The following is a 20,303-nucleotide window of genomic DNA, read 5'->3' on the forward strand; positions in this document are numbered from 1 at the left end:
CTTACCAGACACCTCCCTCCTCCCCTCCCCCTGACCTACCAAAAACATCTGTCAAATGTAAAGCCTCTCTCTCTCTCAAGAAATGACCTGATCATTCGAAGGCGCGTCTTATAATTAAAATTCAGTCAGTATAATGTCGTGGTTGATTTGATTCGGGTGATTTCACCACAATCTTATTAAGTAGAATTGGTATTCGATTTTTATGAATAAAAATAATTGACGATTGGAACCTTTATTCCCTCGTAGGTCAATCTATTTCGAACTTAAATTAATTGAGATAATTTCAATTATAAAACATAAGACGAGAAAGGAAAAAAAAAATCATTCGGTAAATGCAATATATATATATATATATATATATATATATGCGTGTGTAGTGTGGATGCGAGTGTCTTCGTGGCATTTGTCTAGCTAATGAAACTTGGATGGTGAGAGATTTGGAGTACCTATTCCCTTTTTCAGGCCATAAAAGATATATCAACACTTAATCGGTTGCACAGTACGTCAATTAATCTATTGCATTGTACCACTATCTTTGTACAAAATACTAATTTCCGTGAAAATTTGTTATAGCTTGACCTTCGAAAGGCATATAGTGTGCCTTCATTTTCGTTTGATGGTTAGATTATACGTAGTCTGAGCTTTGGACAATTATGTTATGTCACTCTGGTGGGATTTGAATCAATTATTGCAAGTCTATAAGTTCGAATTTAGATCACTGTTAACCGTAGCAGTGATCCGTAAAGTGAACTCGAATGTTCAATCGGTCATTGCCACCTTGATCCCCAGCGCCTCGATCTTGATGTTGATAATATTCTTGGCACAATTAGATCGAATTGTCGCATGAAATCTCGTGAGCACAACGAACACGTCATATATTATAAGATATATATAAGGTAAAAGCGTTTCTTTTTTCTTTTTATTGGAATCAAGGAGGAAAAAAAAGATAATAAGAGGTTCGTTAGGCAGATTACTAATGATTTATTACTATGTACTATATGCTATATAAAATTTATTGTCATGTGAAATAATTAAGCTGCTAATTTCACCCAAACCTAACCATAATATCTCATGGGCTTGTATATATAGCCATCTCTCTCCCCTCCATTTCTCTCTCAGGGAACAAACACTTCCCAATCTCACCAATCCCTCTGCTTTTTGTTGTCTCTCTGTCGTGCCCTCCCCTTCACATTAGACGACTACGACAATGGCCGTTTCTCACAGCAGCGCCTCCTCCTCCACCTTCCTACCCTCCAAATCCCTCGCCCAGCAGCCCCGCCTGGCCCCCGCCAGGCCCAGATCGCTCTCTGTCGTAGCCGTCCACGCCGCCGACAAGCCGTCCAAGCAGGCTGCTGCAGCCCTGTCGGCTGCGGCCCCCCCGGCGAAGACCGCCGAGAATGCGGTCGGGGGTAAGTGGAGCGTCGACAGCTGGAGGGGGAAGAAGGCCCTGCAGCTGCCCGAATACCCCGACAAGGCCGAGCTGGAGTCGGTTCTGAAGACGCTGGAGGACTTTCCCCCGATCGTTTTCGCCGGGGAGGCCCGCAGCCTCGAGGAGCGGCTGGCAGAGGCAGCCACCGGGAACGCCTTCCTCCTGCAGGGCGGCGACTGCGCCGAGAGCTTCAAGGAGTTCAATGCCAACAACATCAGGGACACCTTCAGGATCCTCCTCCAGATGGGGGTGGTCCTCATGTTCGGCGGGCAAATGCCCGTTATCAAGGTCAGATTTTTTATTTGAAATTTAATTTACCGCCTTTGAATTATCTGAGAAACTGATCTTAAAGTAGAAGCTATGGCGGCTGCATGATTGCTTGGGGAGAACTCGTCGTTTTCCTAATAAATTTTCAAACAGAAGAATTTCCAGTTTTCTGCTGATAACATGTTCTGGGAAACTGGAAATAGGGGAGCTATCATGCAGAGTTTCCCCGAATTGTTTGATGGGTTTGTTATTGTTACTGTTTGGTGTAAATGTCTAGTTTTGATCCAACCGAGTTTTTTGAATATGCGGAAACCATCATATAGGTGGGAAGGATGGCTGGTCAATTTGCGAAACCGAGATCAGAGCCGTTAGAGGAGAAGAACGGTGTGAAGCTCCCCAGCTACAGAGGTGACAATGTGAACGGGGATGCCTTCGAGGAGAAGTCCAGGATCCCCGACCCCCAGAGGATGATTCGGGCCTACTGCCAGTCCGCTGCCACCTTGAATCTCTTGCGGGCTTTCGCCACCGGTGGTTATGCTGCTATGCAGAGGGTGACACAGTGGAATTTGGATTTCACTGAGCACAGTGAACAGGGAGACAGGTGAAAACTTCTTTTTCCCCTTCATCCATTTAATATTCAGCTGACTTCTGTTTTAAATTTTGTAGAAAAAATTCCCGATCGTCAATTTTTTGTTAGAAATAAAGTTCTGATGATGCAATATAGAAGATGGATGTGCACAGTCTGTTTGTTAAAATACAAGCCGAAAGATTTAATTTTGGTTTCTTAATGCTGGTATAGATATTGGCTGTGATAAAAATCTGAGTGCAAGATTCACAGGAGCTAGTAAAGTTGTTCATTTCGGCCTCTTTTATTGAGTCGTCTCTATTTCATCTGCTTGCTCTTCATCCAAATGGGCCACCATAATTTGTCTCAGAACGTGCTGATTGCTGACCATCATTATTTGTGACGTATCAGGTACCGGGAGCTTGCTCACAGGGTTGACGAGGCCCTTGGGTTTATGACTGCTGCTGGTCTCACAGTGGACCATCCCATAATGCAAACTACTGAGTTCTGGACTTCCCATGAATGCTTGCTTCTGCCCTACGAGCAGGCACTCACTAGAATGGATTCGACATCAGGCCTTTACTATGACTGCTCGGCCCACATGCTCTGGGCTGGTGAGCGCACCAGGCAATTAGATGGGGCGCATGTTGAGTTCTTAAGAGGAGTTGCTAACCCTCTTGGGATTAAGGTGGCTTGCTTCTCTCTCTTCTATTCTGAGTTGAACCAGATTTACTTCATCTAGTGAGATTAAATTTTTAAGAAGTTATTCTGAAAGGTTAAAGTGTTGAAATTGGAATAGGATTCAACTGATGATATTTGTTTCAACTTAATAGCCTAACCCTAAGCAGTATTATGCAAACAAAATATTTTAGGTGAAACAACACCGTAAAAAGCATGGGAAAGACCAAAGTTCTTATGTAACAGCGTCTTGGCAGAAGGTTATTATCTAGCTGCAACGTGAACCTAAAGTATTGCCGGTGATGTTCTGCAGGTGAGTGATAAGATGAACCCAGGTGAGCTAGTTAAGCTCATTGAGATTTTGAACCCTCAGAACAAGCCCGGGAGGATCACAATAATTACAAGAATGGGAGCTGAGAACATGAGAGTGAAGCTCCCCCATCTCATTAGGGCTGTTCGCAGGGCAGGGCAGATTGTCACATGGGTCAGCGATCCTATGCATGGCAACACCATTAAGGCTCCATGTGGTCTCAAGACTCGTCCCTTCGATGCCATCAGAGTATGCTACTATAATTTGATATTCTCTACAGTCTATCATGCTCATTCATTCATTCTACCGTGTTTATTGACAATAGTCAGGAGTTACGTAAAACATGATCATAAATGGACGTTCATTACGTAATATTAATGTACGTTCATTATGTAAAACATGATCATAAATAAACATGTGGCATTAGCATGGCCTGGAAAATTTTCTTTCCGTTTTCTAGAGTTGCCTCAATAGTTTATCATCTGCTAAGATCGGTTAGCATTTTTAATTTCGTTAATTGATAAAGCTCAAAAGTGTTGGGTGGGTAAGTGAAATGTGGGATGAAGTAGGTTGGAACAACCCAAACATCTTAATCATGAGATTAGGTGCAGCAAACTCGGTCTTAAAGATTCATTGAGCATAAAACCAGATTTTCTCGAGCAAGAAATGGCTTTAGTAGGTAGGTAAGGTAGTTGGACATCTCTTTTGCTGAGCTGGGCTTAGACCCTCTTGAGCTATATATGAATTAATATAGGAGCTCCCCATCTATATTAGTATAATTTGGAGACCGGTTCTCATCGAAGATGTGGGATCTAGAGCAACTACTACGAGGATTTATGAGTCTCAATTCATCATTTATTTTTCGTGGGAGGTCGAGTAGGTCCAATATGTTGACTGTAGAGTTCAAAACCTGTTCATGATAAGAAATTGGCTAATGATCCATTAATATAGCTTAAGCTATCGATTCAACGTTCATCTTGAACTCGTCCATCTATCACGTCTGTTATCGGGCCAACTTCGTGCGTGCGCTTTCGGGGAGAATGGTGAAAGACTAGTGGCTATTAATATTTTCATAACTTGGCGTGTGTGCTTGTTGTGTTGAACAGGCTGAAGTGAGAGCGTTCTTCGACGTGCATGATCAAGAAGGCTCCAACCCGGGAGGGGTCCACCTAGAGATGACGGGACAGAACGTGACGGAGTGCATCGGTGGGTCCCGCACGGTGACGTTCGATGACCTGAGCTCGCGCTACCACACCCACTGCGACCCCAGGCTCAACGCCTCGCAGTCGCTCGAACTAGCCTTCATCATCGCCGAGCGCCTCAGGAAGCGGAGGATCAGATCCCAGAGCCCTCTCTCTTCTTCACCTTCTCCTTCATTGGGGCTCTGAAATTAAATATAAATTGTTCTTTTTTAAAACAAAAATCAAGAAGATTTGGGACTTTATTATTCAGTGGATGTATTAGTATTGCACTTTTGGTTAATTCATGTTCATGCAATGTATTTTGTGTATACCCGAGTGAAAGTGATGGTTTGGAAGGAGAAATGAGGAATAAAGAGAGAACAAGGAGAATTCATTTTAAAAAGTGCGCTTTTCTTTATTAATTATTATTGGTATATTACATTTCGTACTAATTTCCTATCTTTTAATTTCATGTTAAATTTCTCGATGCAGTATTTGCGGCCACTTTCCAAATTCAATTCCTTTACGTAAAACATCTTGTATTCGACTTTCGATCATTGGAATGTTGCACTTGCACCATATTAGGTTCACCGTTCATGGACCTTACCTGTCTTATAATTTGAAGAACAATAAGAATGACTGAAATAGTCAATTATTATAATTTCATTATTTGTGTGTAAATTATTATGCGATGAAAATGCAGTTTAATTACATGGACCCACTCGGTGCATCACGTTCACGCCTTTTTTAAGATTAAGAGTAAATTGCATCGGTGGTCCAAAATATTTTACAAATGTTTCATGATGGTTCAAAAAGTTTTTTTCGCTACATGATGATGCAAAATATTTTAAAGTTGTTTCATGATGGTACAAACCATCAACTCGAGCTGACGCCGTTAACATTTTGCTGACGTGGCGCGTCCTATGTGTTACTTTTGTTACGTGAAACCAATCATAGTGCGTCACGTCATATAAAACAAAATAAAATTTTAAAAAGTCTAAAAAAATACAAAAAAATAAGGATGTTGATGTGGGACCCACATTTGACTGATCTGGCCTGGGTCTGCCTCATATGCACGTGCACCGGGTCCATGCACGAAGTTCGTATTCCGTTTACGCGGAGAAGAAGATAGAACCTGGGCCGTTTTACACGGAAATCGGATTATACGCCGAGACCATTCCATTTATCCTCCGACTCGAGATAATCGTGTCATTCCTCTCCAGGTGGCACTCGTGTAATTAAAAGGAAAACTGAGGCTTTTACTTTGTTCTGAGAGAGTTCGGAATATTGAGTCGAAGCACTCCCCACTACGATATTTTGTCCGACAACCCGCGTCGTCCTTCCGAAGCGTGATCCTTCCTGCTAAGAAAGGCGGGGCCTGCAAAGTAAACGTATATATATTTGGGAAGGCAGAACTCGAATCAGTTCTCTGCTTTCGATTTCGATGATGGCGAATCTTCAACCGGGTGCACCCTTCGAGTACAGGGATCGCCGGCACGACGCCCTCGGCGAGCTCACGGTGCTTCCCGACGAGATCATCTGCTCGATCCTCGAGAATCTCGCTCCTCGTGACGTTGGTCGTCTCTCTTGCGTCAGCAGGTCAACCTCTCTCCCTCTTCTTCCTCTGTCTCTCTCTCTCTCTCGATTGCTCCTACGATTGGTTCGGTTGTGAATCATGTGTTTTGATTGGAATACATCTGAGAATTTAACGGGATGTTCCTGATTTGATGTGCTCTAAGTCCATTGAGCTCATTCCATTTGCCGATTAACGTTCATTGGGTAGATGGACGTATGCCCAGTTTCAGCTCAACTAGTTAGTCGTTCTGTTTTGCTGTTACGGCCCGAAGTAGATGGCATCGTAAGGTTTTGGAATGCAGATCTAAGGTCGAAGTTCGTTTGTGGCGGAGGTAGGAGCCTCGTAGCTTGTCGTTTCTTAGCAATGAATTAGAGATGCTGCAGCGGAGTTTCTATGAGAATGACCGAACCATAGGTTCTGCTGTGGTTTGATTGCATCTGCTCGAGAAGATTTCACGTAATTGTATTGAAACTATGTCGATATTTTACAATATAATTATTATTATATAATTGATTCCGAAGTATAAAAGCACGTTTTTATTTTAATTTATGCTTCAAGGTACAAATTGAATACTTCCTGGTACTATTCTCATCATTGCTAAACTACATGAGCTTAAAAACTCCCTTCCTGGAAATTTAAGTATCAACGTTTGTAAGAGTTCTGCTTTTAGTCGTGCTGGATACATATATATATATATATGTATGTATGTACATATATATATATTTGGATAATTATTCATGCTGGATATTGCTTGACTACAACTAAAACCCATCACAGAAGTTAATTTCAGAAGCCAGCCAGACACACTTCAAGTCATGCAAGTAGCTTGTGAGAACTGCATGTAGGATAATCCTACATGCTTCCGTGAGTAAAGTCAGCGTTATGCTGAAATTCAGGGTCTATTTTCCCAGTTGAATAACTGCATCTTGCGTCAAGGCTAGCTTTCCATACTGTTCCTGCTAACAGCACGCAAGTCATTGCATTATTACTGGCAGTTGTGACAAACTATTGAAAGTAACGATTGTTATTATAAGTAGGCTCTGCGTGCTGCTTTTATGTGAACTAGACTGTATTATCACTGATGTGTTTTATGATGCCTCAAAATGCAGTGTGATGTACATACTGTGCAATGAGGAACCACTCTGGATGAGTGTGTGTCTGAAGCTGGCACATGGTGAGCTTAGGTATAGGGGATCCTGGAAGAAAACAGCACTCTACCTGTACGATTTTAAGATCTGATGCCCATTAATAGTTCTCATAAGATTGTATAGATCAATGCATCAATATGCAGTTTGCAACCTCTTATCTTGCCATTTCTCGATGCAGAGAAAATGTTCCAGTGAATTATATTGAATCAGACCGAAGCCCACTACATTTTGATGGTAAGGCAAAGTTCCTTCAATGTCAATATTCAAAGAGTCTCTGGCTTTCCTAATGTTCGTCAAGTAGTTATAATATTATGTGTCAATTCTTGTTTAAAATGTTGAAGTGCCACTATTTTCTTGTAGGATTCAATTCGTTGTTCTTGTACAGAAGATTGTACAGATGCCACACCACATTGGATGGGTTCTCTATGGATAGTGGAAATGTGGAGAGAAAGGATGGCATATCTTTGGAAGAGTTTAATTGTGATTATGATGTGAAAAAGCCGGTAAGTTATATTTCAATGCTGGACCATGTGTTTGATTTATAAATAGTGGGTACATTAAGTACTTCTCTCTTTGTACGATGGTGTCTGTGCATTTATTGGATCCTTTTTTTAATATTCACCGACTTATCTTCATGTATATGCATCTATGCCTTATGTGTATTATACATGTCAATTTTCCTTATCTAGCATTGGGAATATATAGGTTCTCCTGTTGTGTATTTAGATGCATCCTTTTTTTTTTTATTAACAGACCTTCTTTTGTGAATTATTTTTTTCTTTTCATAGTAACAGCAGAGCTTTTGGATGAATATGCCGTGAAGATGACTTTCTACAAAGACTAATGCTTTAGGGAATTGAAGTTAGTTTTAAGCAATTTGAGGTCAAATTGATCTCCTTTATTTATTTATTTATTTATTATTTTTTTTTATGGTCCTTTAAAAATAATAACGGTCTTTACTGGCAAATGGCTGAATTCTTATTTCCTCTCCAGCGGGTAATCAAGTGGAACAATTTGAATAGAAGAGAAGTTTTGTCTAGTACTAGGGATAATTACATGATAATGTCTCATGGCGATTAATCATATTGTCAATGTCGTAATAGTTTTTCAACAGGTTAGCTGTAATATCTTTCATTGTGGTCTCACCAGGTCATTCTTAATATCTTTCACCATGTTCTTCAAGTTTTATGCCTCATCTACTGATATAATTTGGCTTGGTTTATTGATGGTGTTGAGATCATTTGCATCTGTCTCTAACATGTGTAATTTCTGGAGAGACTACAGTCTACAGTTAAAGCTGCTACCCATATCTCTGCTGTGAACCATAATTATAGTAGGAGTTCATGGAGCATATATCAGCTATTATGGACTTGAAAATTTTCAAGCAGGTCTAGGACAATCTTTATATGTATTTTAATTGAAAGCTCGTTATCAATTTGCAGGTACTACTTGATGGGCTGGCCAATGCTTGGCCAGCAAGAACTTCTTGGACCATTGATAAGCTATTGCTGAACCATGGTAACAAGGCATTCAGAATATCTCAAAAGAGTGCGCAGAAAATCTCGATGAAACTCAAGGATTATGTTACATACATGAACATTCAACATGATGAGGATCCTCTATATATATTTGAGGATAAGGTGGTTTTCCTTTTCTTAGTTCTCTCCCTTCCTAGGTTCTCTCAAATATTGGACTTAATTCCAAGTAATATTATTGCAGTTCGGAGAGATAGCTCCAGGCTTGTTAAAGGATTACCATGTGCCACACCTGTTTCAAGAAGATTTCTTTGATGTCTTAGATGGAGATCAACGACCTCCATTTAGATGGCTCATAATTGGTCCACAGAGGTCTGGTGCATCATGGCATGTTGATCCAGCTCTTACCAGCGCTTGGAACACCCTTCTTTGTGGCCGTAAAAGGTATATCAACTTTCAACATCTTATTGGAGCTGGTTGTGAATTTTCTTGTGCTTCACAGCTTATTTTCATTTTTGCGGCAACACTTTCATTGTTTACAGAATATTAATATTACTGAAGTATTTATAAATATTTACTTTTTATGCTGTTGTATGTTTCTGAATTAGTAATCTAGGAGATATGATACATTAGTAGTTTTAGTGAAACTACAAAGTCAGTGTGTACAGTGAAGGGCCCTCGAAATCGGCTTTTGCAAGTACTCATATGATGGTAATGCTTATGAAGATAAACTGCTATTTGAGAAATACAACATCGTCCATCATAATATAAGCTGGGGAAAGATACTCCCTAACAAAGGATGGTTACAAGAAGGCCCAAAGAATCTAGGGATTTACCAGTTCTATAATTTCATGCAAGACTTGAGTCTTCAGCTCAGCCTGAAATACACCTGAGCAGAGTCCAACAGTTAGATAAACTCTGAAACTCACATGATGGCTAAGTCATCGAATTGATAAACTGGGTAAATGTTCTGACAACCTTCATATTTTCATTGTATATGGTTTTATTTTCCCGAATTTCATGAACTCTATGAGTGTCGTGTAAGTTTGAGTAGATATGTTCTCAAGAATTTTCAGTTATGTTTATCAGTTTATGCTGCATTGGACCCAATGAATTCGTTTGTACAAAATTGATCCTTGATATAGCCAGTGGTATTTGTAATGAAGGTTAAAGCCATAAAGCTTCCTGAAGTTTCACTTTGTAACTTGTGACGTCATCTTTCCTCTATTTTTAATATAGAGTGAGGAATCCTTTCCCTTATTTTTCTGTTTACTACAAATGGAATGCTGATGTTTCTGTGTAACATTGGTAAATTTGTAACAGATGGGCATTGTATCCTCCAGGAAAAGTCCCTTTGGGTGTTACAGTACATGTAAATGATGAAGATGGAGATGTTAATGTTGAGACTCCGTCCTCGTTGCAGGTAGAAACTGCTTGCTAGGAAAGGCTTTTCTTTCTGTACTACATGAATTGATTCTGATATGTGCGTGTGAAACAGTGGTGGTTGGACTTTTATCCACTTCTTGCTGATGAAGACAAACCAATTGAGTGCACCCAGTTACCAGGCGAGACAATATTTGTCCCAAGTGGGTGGTGGCATTGTGTCCTAAATCTGGAGACAACTGTGGCTGTTACCCAGAATTTTGTGAATCCCAAGAATTTTGAGTTTGTGTGTTTGGACATGGCTCCTGGTTATCGTCACAAAGGAGTTTGCCGTGCTGGATTGCTTGCTCTTGATGATGGCCCTTCTGTGGAAGCTGGAATGATTGATCTATGTGGAAAGGATGATGTTGGTTACTCAGATTTAACAAGGAAAGAGAAAAGAATGAAAATTCAACAGGAGGATGGTCTACCTCAACATGGAACCACAAATGAGTCACCCCGATATTCTGATGTGCAGAAACGAGACTTCTGTTACGATATAGATTTCTTGGCCATGTTTCTCAATAAAGATAAAGACCACTACAATGCACCATGGGCCTCAGGAAACTGCATAGGACCACGGGAGATGAGAGAATGGTTATTCCGGCTCTGGGTTGGAAAACCAGGAATGAGAGAGCTGATTTGGAAGGTTTTGGATTTTCTTTTGCAGAATGATCTGTCTCTACCTTTTTAATCTACACATGGTTGCAGATGCACTTATGAAAAAGTACCTGACTGTAAAAGTCTTAGAGAAGCCCCTTAAAACACTTCAAATGAAAAAAAACAAAAATCATTGACTGTTTATATTCCTCAAAATCTGAAAGAGTAATTTATAGGACACTTGCTGGCTAGATAATCTTGAAATGGTCTATGGTCATGTAAACTCCGTATCAGTTATAATAGCCACTGTTCATTGTGGCAATAAACCCTAGTGATGATTTACTAGTTTATTGAGTTTTCCCATTATGTTTCATGTTTTCTAGAGGTCTTATGTGTCGTATACCTAGTCATCGTTTTTCTTTTCTTTGGCTATATATGCTTTTTCTGATCTCTTCTGTTTAAACGCTAAAGTTTTATTATCTGAAATTTCTCAGGGAGCTTGTCTTGCCCTCAGTGCGGACAAATGGTATAATTGTCTAAGGAATATCTGTATGTTTCACAACTTACCTCATCCTACTGATGACCAAAAGCTTCCAGTCGGCACTGGTAGCAATCCTGTAAGTCTGTTCACTCTCTCATGTTTTCTAGATATAGAACTGTTTGCTGTGTGCATATTCATATTATTGCTTTGTTGAAGACATGAACTTGACAGGTTAGATTCATTGAGGGTGTAAGTTCAAAAACAATATTGAGTATGATGTAGATGAGTTTGATTGATAGACTGGCCTAAACTTAAATATCTACATGCATGATTCCTCTCCCCTTGAATAGGCGACCCAACCACATTTCCACACCAAGCCCCTGGTCCCCTAAATGAAAGTATGGCTTGGACAAAGTTAGAAAATAATTTCTGGAAATATTGAAAGAGGCTCTATTATGTACTTTCCTCAATTATGAGGCAAAGATTCTGATCTCTTGACTAGTTTAACAAAACAAAATGGCAATTTCAGGAATTGTCTGTGCTGAATTTTCACAATCCATATATCTCATTCTGGAAAAGAATCATAGGTTAATAGCTGTGATTGTCTGAATAAATATTTAAGAAAACCAAGCCAGACCTTGAAACATCACCTAGTCTTGTATTTTAGTTCTTTAATTGGGGTATTCATCGAGTTCTTTGATTGCATAATGCCATAATATTTTCATCACTATCAATGCTGTCAGAGTTAAGCACACAAGAATGAGTGTCCCTGAGGTTTTTCACTCCATTATCTCCTTCGCAGGTTTACCTCATGGCTGATCATGTGGTGAAGATATTTGTTGAAGATGGTCTAGAAAATTCATTGTATTGTTTGGGCTCTGAGGTATGGCTTTTAAACTTTTAACATCTATTTTGGCTTGATACGCTTCCAACGTACTTTGATTTATGGATCATATATCTTTGCAGCTCGAGTTCTATACTCTTCTCTGCAAGCTCAACTCTTCACTGAGGAATTACATGCCTGAAATTCTTTCAAGTGGGATTATATATCTTGAAGATGGATCCTTTACAGTTGTTCCATGGGATGGCCAAGGACTTCCCAAGGTGATTGCTGAGTGCAATTTGCTTCCAGGGACATACGGAAAGGACAGCTTTCCCTTTGGTCTGTGGAGTAAGAAACAATATGAACTGAGAAGAGCTGGGACATCTCCGGCTGATTTAGCCTGCCCAGCAGGATCTTCAGTAATATGGCCATATGTTATCACCAAAAGATGTGAGGGAAAGATATATGCTCAGCTGTAAGATTACCTTTAATTTGAATGGAAAATCTTATGCTAGATGAAACACATTTGCCGTTCTAATTGACCTGATTCCTTTTGCTCTCTATTGCAGAAGAGATAAACTTTCATGGAAGGAAGCCTTAAACTTGGCTTCCTTCTTGGGGGAGCAGCTGCATGACCTCCATCTCTTGCCTCTTCCACCTTTCAGTGCAGAAATTTCAGATATTGGACGAAAAGTGGAATCCAAATTTGATGATTCTTGTATGGAGGTTCTTCCCGGTAATTCTAAAATTTCTGCAGAGTGGGAAATATTCATCAGAGCTTTAAGCAGTAAGAGAATGGGGGTCTCCAGACGATTAAGAAACTGGTAAGTAGATCTGCCAAGGATGCAATTCATGTAACATGTTGAGCAATTTTATAATACCTATAAACAGAAGAATTATGTATCGTGTCTTGAAGTTGTGCCAGCTTCCACATAATGACACCTTTATATATGTTCCAGGCCATCTGCTTTGGAGAACTTCCACTTTATTTTGCTTGGCAGATGGGCACTTATAAATCGTTCGCGCATGTATTAATGAACGTCAGATTGGGATGTCTGAGCACATCTGTTTGACCTTCGGAAATAGAATTGCCAAAATTTCTCTCTTGATCTGCGGATTCAGTTTTAAGCTTATACTTCTCTTGTTTGACTGATCCCTATCAGTATTAGTTAATATATTTGGTATCCAGCATCTTTGTTAGAACTTAGGAGACTCTTCTCCGTTTGCAGGGGGGATCCAATTCCTGATGCATTAATCAAGAGAGTCGATGAATATCTACCAAATGACTTGACGAAGTTTCTGACCTCCTCCTTCTCTGGGGTATTTCACTCATTCCTTATCTTGCCGCTAGTGAATGCTCATCTTGCTGGATTAATCTTCAATTAAGAAAGCACCGAGGTTTTGCCTACCATGTAGATTGACATGTGGAGTTATAATGAAACACTAGAGTGGACAAGCCATAACACATATCTGCATACGTAAACAGTATCCTAAGGAGCATTCCATGACTTATAGAGCAGCAATCCTATTAGTAACGACAACTGATCTTTCGACTGCTACTTCCTCTACCTTCGTGCGAAGAAACGAGTCTGAGAAAGGGCGTCAGATCTTCATTCTTTCCTTTGTGACATATCCAACCATCAGCTATCGTTCTGAAGATTTTCTTTTGTATGATTTCAGGATGAAGCAAATGTTGAGGAAAACTGTAAACCTTCTTGGATACATTCGGATATTATGGATGACAATATTCACATGGAATCCTGTTCTGGAGATTCTGATTGTAATGGAAAGGCAGTAGATGAAGTTGTCGGTAACGGTTCCTTAAATGGCCACAAAAATGAAGTCGAAGAAGGAATATCATGGCGTCCTAGTCACATTCTTGATTTCAGTGATCTTACTGTTGGTTAGTGTTTTTCTAACTTCATCGATCTTCTATGGGTTTGCACGTCTTCTATGTCTTCTATTGTTCTTTTACTTTTGACATAGTATTCGGTGCAAACACACGTAATGTGTAATCACTATTGCTGAACTTCTTTTGTTCCTTTATCTCCTTTCCAGGTGACCCTCTTTACGATGTGATCCCGATATACTTGGATGTCTTCAGAGGTGATACCTCCCTCCTCAAACAACTCTTGCAAAGCTACAAACTTCCGTTGTCGAGATGGACATCTCAGCATGAATCAGAGGGAATAAAAACCAGACGACTCTCATACCGTGCCATGTGAGTTAATTCATTATCTGTGTAGTTCGACCATAATATCCCTTTTAGGGTAGAATTCCGGCTAAAGTGGGAACGTTACTGCAGGTGCTACTGTATTTTGCATGATGAGAACATTCTCGGGGCTATCTTTACTATATGGAAAGAGCTCAGGAAAGCAGAGTCATGGGAAGAAGTCGAGCGGGTGGTGTGGGGAGAACTCAACTCATACAACAACTTCTCATGATTACCGTCTTCTCACTCTTGCAGGATTTATCCTTTCTGAACAAGCTTGAGTTTCAGAATTAAGCGGAAAATATATATATATATATATATATATATATATATATACAGTGGACTGTTGCGATAATTTAATTGTTGTACAACTTCAATAAAATTTGTGTATCATGATCATCAGCTAGTCACAGATGCGTTGGATTCGTATATCACCTCTAGGGCTCGGTTGCCACTCTTTTACAAACTTGAGGGAGCATTCTGACACAATTGAGATTACGGAGACTTTTCCCCCCAACTTGTTACCGAATTTCCAATTATTCAGTAATTGTTATTTTTCATTACTCGTGAGTGGTTTATACGTTTACCCGATAATGATTTAAAACATAGAAGAGATTTAAATCAAAAATCAAAATAAAGAGATGCAAATTTTGGGTTATTTAAGGAGAGCACATTTTCTTCTGTCACGTATAAACGAACAGGTAGACATTTACACTATAAGATCCCTATCACACGTCTCCTATACATATATATGCAGTTACGATCTATCCCGTCTTGGCAGCGCAAGAACTTGAGTTCGATTTCATCGCGATAACCCTTCTTCATTCCTGTGTACCCTTATCTCATTTTAGTCCATTGGGCCTCCATCGTATACTAAGGCCGATAATCCTGTAGAAAACACGGGTCCTCTTTGGTGACAATTGGTGGACCAAGATACGGTGCTCCAGCCACTACTAATTCTTCCGGCACGTCCCTCTCCTCGAGCACGGCATAACCTGCCCATGCAAATAGTTTAGACATGACGAACGATTTGTATCAACAGCCCTTATTCAAAATAGATCGTCACGATCTATCTTAAAATTTACTGAGGATGAACTCCTAGTTTGTCGTAAAATAGACCGATGTGATACGGACTAGACTTACCAGGGAGGGAGGGAATGGGATAGTCGAGAAAGTAAGTGGAGGGGCGGTCGAGCTCATCGGAGTACGGCGGAGATAAGACGTCCAGTATAGCGCAAGGAGTCAAGGCGGTGAAGGCGTGAATGTTCCCTCCGCTCCTCGGGAACAGTACGGATGGCTCACAGGGCGTCTCCATCACCCCGTCCATTACCTTTCCCGCCAATCCAACTGCGTCCACCCACCGTATTAACTACTTGCTCATTAATCAACATAAATTACATTTCCATATACCATGCATGAATTGACCTCAGTTCGACTGCTTACTTGTTCGGTAGTTGGAGGTGTCGAATTTAACCCAGTCGTAGGCTTTTACGTACATCGATCCGTAGAGGAGCTTGCTGAGCACTGTCATTCCCGGGTGATCGTGCAGAGGAAACGTCCCTCCAGCCGGGAAGCAGAACATCCCAATCTGCCTCAAATTCTCAATGGCATTAGTCACAGATGACTTAAGCATTAACTCGATGACTATCATATATGATCGATACACTAGAACACCCCTAACTTACAGTAAATACACATGTATCTCTAGATATGACTGCTTTTAGCCTATTATCGCATGTTGATGTTACTGACTAGTAGCAAGTACGAAGTTACAGAATTGGAGAGCTAGCGGTCGCTAACCGAGAAATTGTCGCACTCGTGGATGTGAATGTAAGTGATCTTGTCGATTGCTTGCGCACGTATTAGCTCCTTGCTCGAGTCAGGGCTGGAAGAAGGTGAGGGTGATCCGCCACCATACTCATCTATCCCAACGTCTACGGCCTCAATCGTGTCTGCAAGTCGATTACAGACAATCTCTGGCATGTCAGTTCTACATATGTATGCGCCTGATCAGATCAATAAATATTTAGGCAGACTAACGAAGCTAAAGGGACAGTGAAATCGAAACCGAACGAGGAGGGATAAACAGTCTAAGAATTACTGAGGAGATTTTTGAGGGAGTGAATCTGTCGGAATGAGGGGAGGTACCGGCCGGCCTCCCCGGCCTGCTGATGAGCACAAAAGACAGCGTTACAAGCATCGTAAAGCCTCTGAACTTTGGTTCTCTCCATCGCACATTCCTACATCACAATCACTCTGATCTCTTTCGATCAAATCCTTGTTTCTGGAATTTCTATCAATCATGAAGACCACTTTATCACCATCATCTCTTCTTTAGATATATATGGGCATTAACAGGCAGAAGATGAAGAAAGATATATGACGCAAACTACGTAAACCTATTTACTAAACCAGGGGGCTGTCATATAGACTTCCACTTTACAGTGGGCTGTATACATATATACATAAGCATTTTATTTACATATATACATATAAGAGTCGTGGAGTCCGCGCGTTGTACAGGGTAGTACACTAATCTAAAAGCAATTATAATAAAAAATTAAAAAGAAAAATTCATTCTAGAGTCAAAAGTGAAACAAAAATAATAAAATAAACAAATAACATTAGCGTTTAGTAGTACACCAACTTACTTTCTCAAAGATTGCGTATAAGGGTAGCCGTTCCAAAGATGAAACTCACATCACCAATCTTTAGAGAGAATATGAGAAAAAAAAACTAAAAATAGATAAAAACTAAAAAAATGAAAATTTATAATAAAAATGAGAGAAAAAAAAAATCAAAGTATAAGTTTAATCAACTCACTTGCATCTAGGGATAAACATACGTTTCGATAGTTCTCGTTTAGTTGTAGACATATTGTTTGAGAGCCGAATAAATCAATGCGTATGTATATGATAATTCCTATTTAGAACAATCATATATAATAAATAAGAAAAAATATGAGAGAGAATTTGAAGAAAAAGATAGAAAAGTAATGATTATATTTTTGAATTAATATAAAAGTAAAATAAAATTAAGCTAAGTTTAATTTGATTGTGTAAACAATCAAAGACGAGGATCGTTAAGAATGAATTCAAGCATAGAATAGTCAATGATATGTTATCCGTATATACGAGGATCGTCAATTTTCCTTTAATGAATGGAATATCAGTTTGTTTGCGAAAATTTATACACTTTTTACGGCATTGATTTGATAATTAAATATTTATTATTGCCCGATGTTTTGAAAAATAAAAGATGGGCTGAGATGTAACCCCCAAAAAACAAAAAAAGGAAGAAGGGTTGAGATGGAATGATGAGCGCGTCGAATTTTGTCCGCCCGGTGGAAGATATATAGAAGATGCGGTACTGTTCTTTTTCAAAATCAAAATTTGATTTTAAAATATTACTTATAAATCAAACGCAACATAATATACGTGGGAATGAATGGCTTTGTTTTGGCAAGTGGTTAATTATTAGCCAGGGTGCTGTGGCCATTGGAAATTAAAAGAAGAAGAGAGATAATTTCGGGAACTTTGTGGGATTGCCTTTTGACTTAAAAAGAAAGAGAGTGATATATCGGATTCGAATATCATGAATAAAAAAAATTTAGTTGAATCGAATTAGTCAGAATTTGTCAAACTTATAAATACCATAATACATCGAGGAAAAAAAAAAGACGAGACAGTTAAAATCACTAATATAAAATGCTTCACGCAACTTGTGGGAGTTATGGTACATCAGCTAGCCTTGCCCACAATATCGCATACATTCTCGAAGTGGCACGATCATGACTACTAAGTTAAAAACTATCGTAATATCATCCTTTTCATATATTAAATCAATATGGAATAAAATATTGTAGTTTAAAGCTCAATGCGTAATTAGATAGGCCGACTGAAAATGAATATAATACAATATTGTATTGGAACCTGGTTAAAAAAAATAATAATATACCTATAGCTCCTATAGAGGTCATGGAATACTATTAATGATTTAGTAATTGACGTTGAGATTGAACGGTCTGACGATGCATATTATATACCAGTCTATTGTCATTCTTTTCTCAATCAATAATTATTCGGAGAGATCGATAATCAAGCAACAAATATAGCTCAACATGGTGATCATAAAAACTCCATTTTCTTGGTCTTTCTTTTGGCATTGGAAGAGATTAATATGGCAATAATTGACAAGTGGAACGAACTTTTCAAACTTTGAATTATATAGATAGGTTCTGTTTGGTATACGAGAATATAATATAATAGAAATAAATGAATTATATATAGGAAAATGTTATGGTATTAAGTCAAAAAATATAATTTTCTTTAATGATCATTACAAAATAAAAAAAATAATTATAATATTAGATTTATTTATCAATATATCATAGTATATACATTCTTAGATATATATATAAATTAGAAAAATATATATAATAGTTCGCAACTCATATAATGAAATGAAAGAATAATTATTTCCTTTCTTTTTCAAGGAAAAATTTATTCCATCAAAATAAAGAAAAAAATATTATATTGAGGGAATGTCATCTTTACTTTACATAAGAGATACTAAAAAAAAATAAAATATAATAAAAAAATGAGCATTTCATTCCCATTTTATTTTTGCTTACCAAACAGAACCACAGCGAAGGAATGAGATAGGAAAAGAAGCATAGATAGAATTATTGGTGGGATGGGAATTTACAGGGGGATGGGCCCCGCCCGTTGGGATGGGACTTGATGTTTTGTAACACAGTCGGTTTGGTCCCATGTTTTAACAGCAAACCGAATGCATGTTTTTTCTTGCTGGCGTTTTGGGAAAATCCTACGGCAGCTGCTTTCTCTGTCTCCAAGAAAGCACCGTTTACACCGGCAAAGTGGAAACCAAGGGATTTGGTCAAGTTATTAAGGTGCGTTTAAATTTGCATTCGATTTCGGATTTAAATCCTTTTGGAATTACTGTAGCATTTTTGACGTGATTACCCGCTCCATGTGCCGCTGACAGTTCACAGCTCCGAGAATTAATCGGGCAAAAGCTGAACATCCCGGATTAAAAAAAAAATGAGAAACAAAAATTCTACCATCGGGGAAATTATTTTTTTAATGAATATGAATTAAATCATTGATAATGTGGCTCAAAAGAAAATTGAGTTCCCATTAGACGGACATTAACTACATTACGGGGTTAATGTCTGTTAGAAGCACATTGTAGTTAGGGCTAAATCGATGATAGAATGAGATTAATCTCAACCAACAAATTAAGGATTATAATTTCACCGAGAAAAAAATTTCATTAAAGTGAATGAAAGAATTTATGAATATTGTTATAAGAGCACTATTGTAGATTCATCTCTTTCATGCGCACCCTCTTAATGCAATATACAATCACCCACGCTAGATATTTATGTATATGCCCTTACGCATCTGCAACTACAAGATTAAGAAGAACCAATGATAACAATCTTGAAAGTTATCTCTATACATAGAAAGGGACTCTCAACTATATTATTTTCAAAATTTAACAGTACAATCATTACTGTTTTGTCTTTTTTCTTCATTTAATAATTAATTTTCACTTATATTTTTTCTAACTATTTTTATGATTAATTTTTTAATAATAAACTTCATATATACTTTCACATCTATATATACATACATGTATATATATTTGTCAATACTTACAATCATTATACAAAATCAATTTAAGTTGGATTATGATCCAATTCAAAAACCAAACCTAAGCTTAAATGCTGGCCGTTTACCAGCTCACTGGGCACATGTTATGGTACGGCATGTATTCTTTAGCTTTATTCATCAAAAAAAAGAAAAAAGAAAAAATGTGTTCTTTAGCTTTTTCCCATCCCCCTTGCCTTGGACCGACCATGCTGAATTAAACTTGAGTGGGATATTTCCGGGCAAAAGAAAATGACTGAAATCTAATGTTAATGTAAATGTAATGTGGTCTTCTTTATTTTCCCCTCGCCGAACAAAAGAAAACATGGGACCAAAATAGAAAGGCACCGACCATTTTCAAATAAATCAAAGTGTGTTTGCTATTGTAGCCTCACCATATTTATATAATTTTTAAATTTATTTTTTGCTTTTTTTTAGGCCATAGCCTGTTCTGATCTGTA

General features: G+C 38.6%; 3 protein-coding genes across 5 annotated transcripts; 2 read left to right on the forward strand and 1 right to left on the reverse strand.

Annotated features, from left to right (window-relative positions):
- The first annotated feature begins 1,103 nt into the window (after positions 1 to 1,103).
- On the forward strand, positions 1,104 to 4,833 carry LOC116204980 (phospho-2-dehydro-3-deoxyheptonate aldolase 1, chloroplastic). Its single transcript, XM_031537383.1, has 5 exons — positions 1,104 to 1,717; positions 2,020 to 2,297; positions 2,673 to 2,949; positions 3,253 to 3,498; positions 4,356 to 4,833. Exons 1-5 carry the CDS (start codon positions 1,208 to 1,210, stop codon positions 4,635 to 4,637), a joined length of 1,593 nt encoding a protein of 530 aa, XP_031393243.1. The 5' UTR covers positions 1,104 to 1,207; the 3' UTR covers positions 4,638 to 4,833.
- An 893-nt stretch (positions 4,834 to 5,726) lies between these two features.
- LOC116204480 (F-box protein At1g78280) lies at positions 5,727 to 14,681 on the forward strand. 2 transcript variants are annotated; one of them, XM_031536591.1, is made up of 16 exons: positions 5,741 to 6,029; positions 7,116 to 7,226; positions 7,333 to 7,388; positions 7,515 to 7,657; positions 8,597 to 8,794; positions 8,874 to 9,073; positions 9,953 to 10,052; positions 10,128 to 10,700; positions 11,146 to 11,268; positions 11,935 to 12,015; positions 12,099 to 12,430; positions 12,525 to 12,779; positions 13,185 to 13,275; positions 13,636 to 13,858; positions 14,014 to 14,176; positions 14,261 to 14,681. In XM_031536591.1, the coding sequence occupies exons 1-16, from the start codon at positions 5,875 to 5,877 to the stop codon at positions 14,397 to 14,399; spliced, it is 2,943 nt and encodes a 980-aa protein (XP_031392451.1). In that variant the 5' UTR covers positions 5,741 to 5,874; the 3' UTR covers positions 14,400 to 14,681. The 2 variants fall into 2 exon arrangements, with proteins under 2 accessions (XP_031392452.1, XP_031392451.1); XM_031536592.1 differs by lacking the exons at positions 13,185 to 13,275; positions 13,636 to 13,858; positions 14,014 to 14,176; positions 14,261 to 14,681 and adding an exon at positions 12,915 to 13,178 and having other exon boundaries at positions 5,727 to 6,029.
- A 101-nt stretch (positions 14,682 to 14,782) lies between these two features.
- Positions 14,783 to 16,510, reverse strand: LOC116204481 (plant cysteine oxidase 1-like). Of its 2 annotated transcripts, none has more exons than XM_031536593.1 (5): positions 16,269 to 16,510; positions 15,968 to 16,173; positions 15,611 to 15,755; positions 15,311 to 15,514; positions 14,783 to 15,162 (listed from the first exon to the last, which is right to left on the reverse strand). In XM_031536593.1, exons 1-5 carry the CDS (start codon positions 16,396 to 16,398, stop codon positions 15,041 to 15,043), a joined length of 807 nt encoding a protein of 268 aa, XP_031392453.1. In that variant the 5' UTR covers positions 16,399 to 16,510; the 3' UTR covers positions 14,783 to 15,040. The 2 variants fall into 2 exon arrangements, with proteins under 2 accessions (XP_031392453.1, XP_031392454.1); XM_031536594.1 differs by having other exon boundaries at positions 15,968 to 16,119; positions 16,269 to 16,505.
- Positions 16,511 to 20,303: the final 3,793 nt, after the last annotated feature.

Source organism: Punica granatum, chromosome 4, assembly GCF_007655135.1.
Source record: "Punica granatum isolate Tunisia-2019 chromosome 4, ASM765513v2, whole genome shotgun sequence".
In the NCBI taxonomy this organism is placed as follows: Eukaryota; Viridiplantae; Streptophyta; class Magnoliopsida; order Myrtales; family Lythraceae; genus Punica; species Punica granatum.

Coding starts and splice junctions, on each gene's coding strand:
- LOC116204980 (XM_031537383.1), top strand. CDS start 1,208: ATGGCCGTTTCTCACAGCAGCGCCTCCTCCTCCACCTTCCTACCCTCC. Junction 1,718..2,019: donor GGCAAATGCCCGTTATCAAG/GTCAGATTTTTT, acceptor ACCATCATATAG/GTGGGAAGGATGGCTGGTCA. Junction 3,499..4,355: donor GTCCCTTCGATGCCATCAGA/GTATGCTACTAT, acceptor TGTGTTGAACAG/GCTGAAGTGAGAGCGTTCTT.
- LOC116204480 (XM_031536591.1), top strand. CDS start 5,875: ATGATGGCGAATCTTCAACCGGGTGCACCCTTCGAGTACAGGGATCGC. Junction 7,389..7,514: donor AAGCCCACTACATTTTGATG/GTAAGGCAAAGT, acceptor ATTTTCTTGTAG/GATTCAATTCGTTGTTCTTG. Junction 10,053..10,127: donor AGACTCCGTCCTCGTTGCAG/GTAGAAACTGCT, acceptor CGTGTGAAACAG/TGGTGGTTGGACTTTTATCC.
- LOC116204481 (XM_031536593.1), bottom strand. CDS start 16,398: ATGGAGAGAACCAAAGTTCAGAGGCTTTACGATGCTTGTAACGCTGTC. Junction 16,174..16,268: donor CTCCCTCAAAAATCTCCTCA/GTAATTCTTAGA, acceptor TGATCTGATCAG/GCGCATACATATGTAGAACT. Junction 15,756..15,967: donor ACGAGTGCGACAATTTCTCG/GTTAGCGACCGC, acceptor AATTTGAGGCAG/ATTGGGATGTTCTGCTTCCC.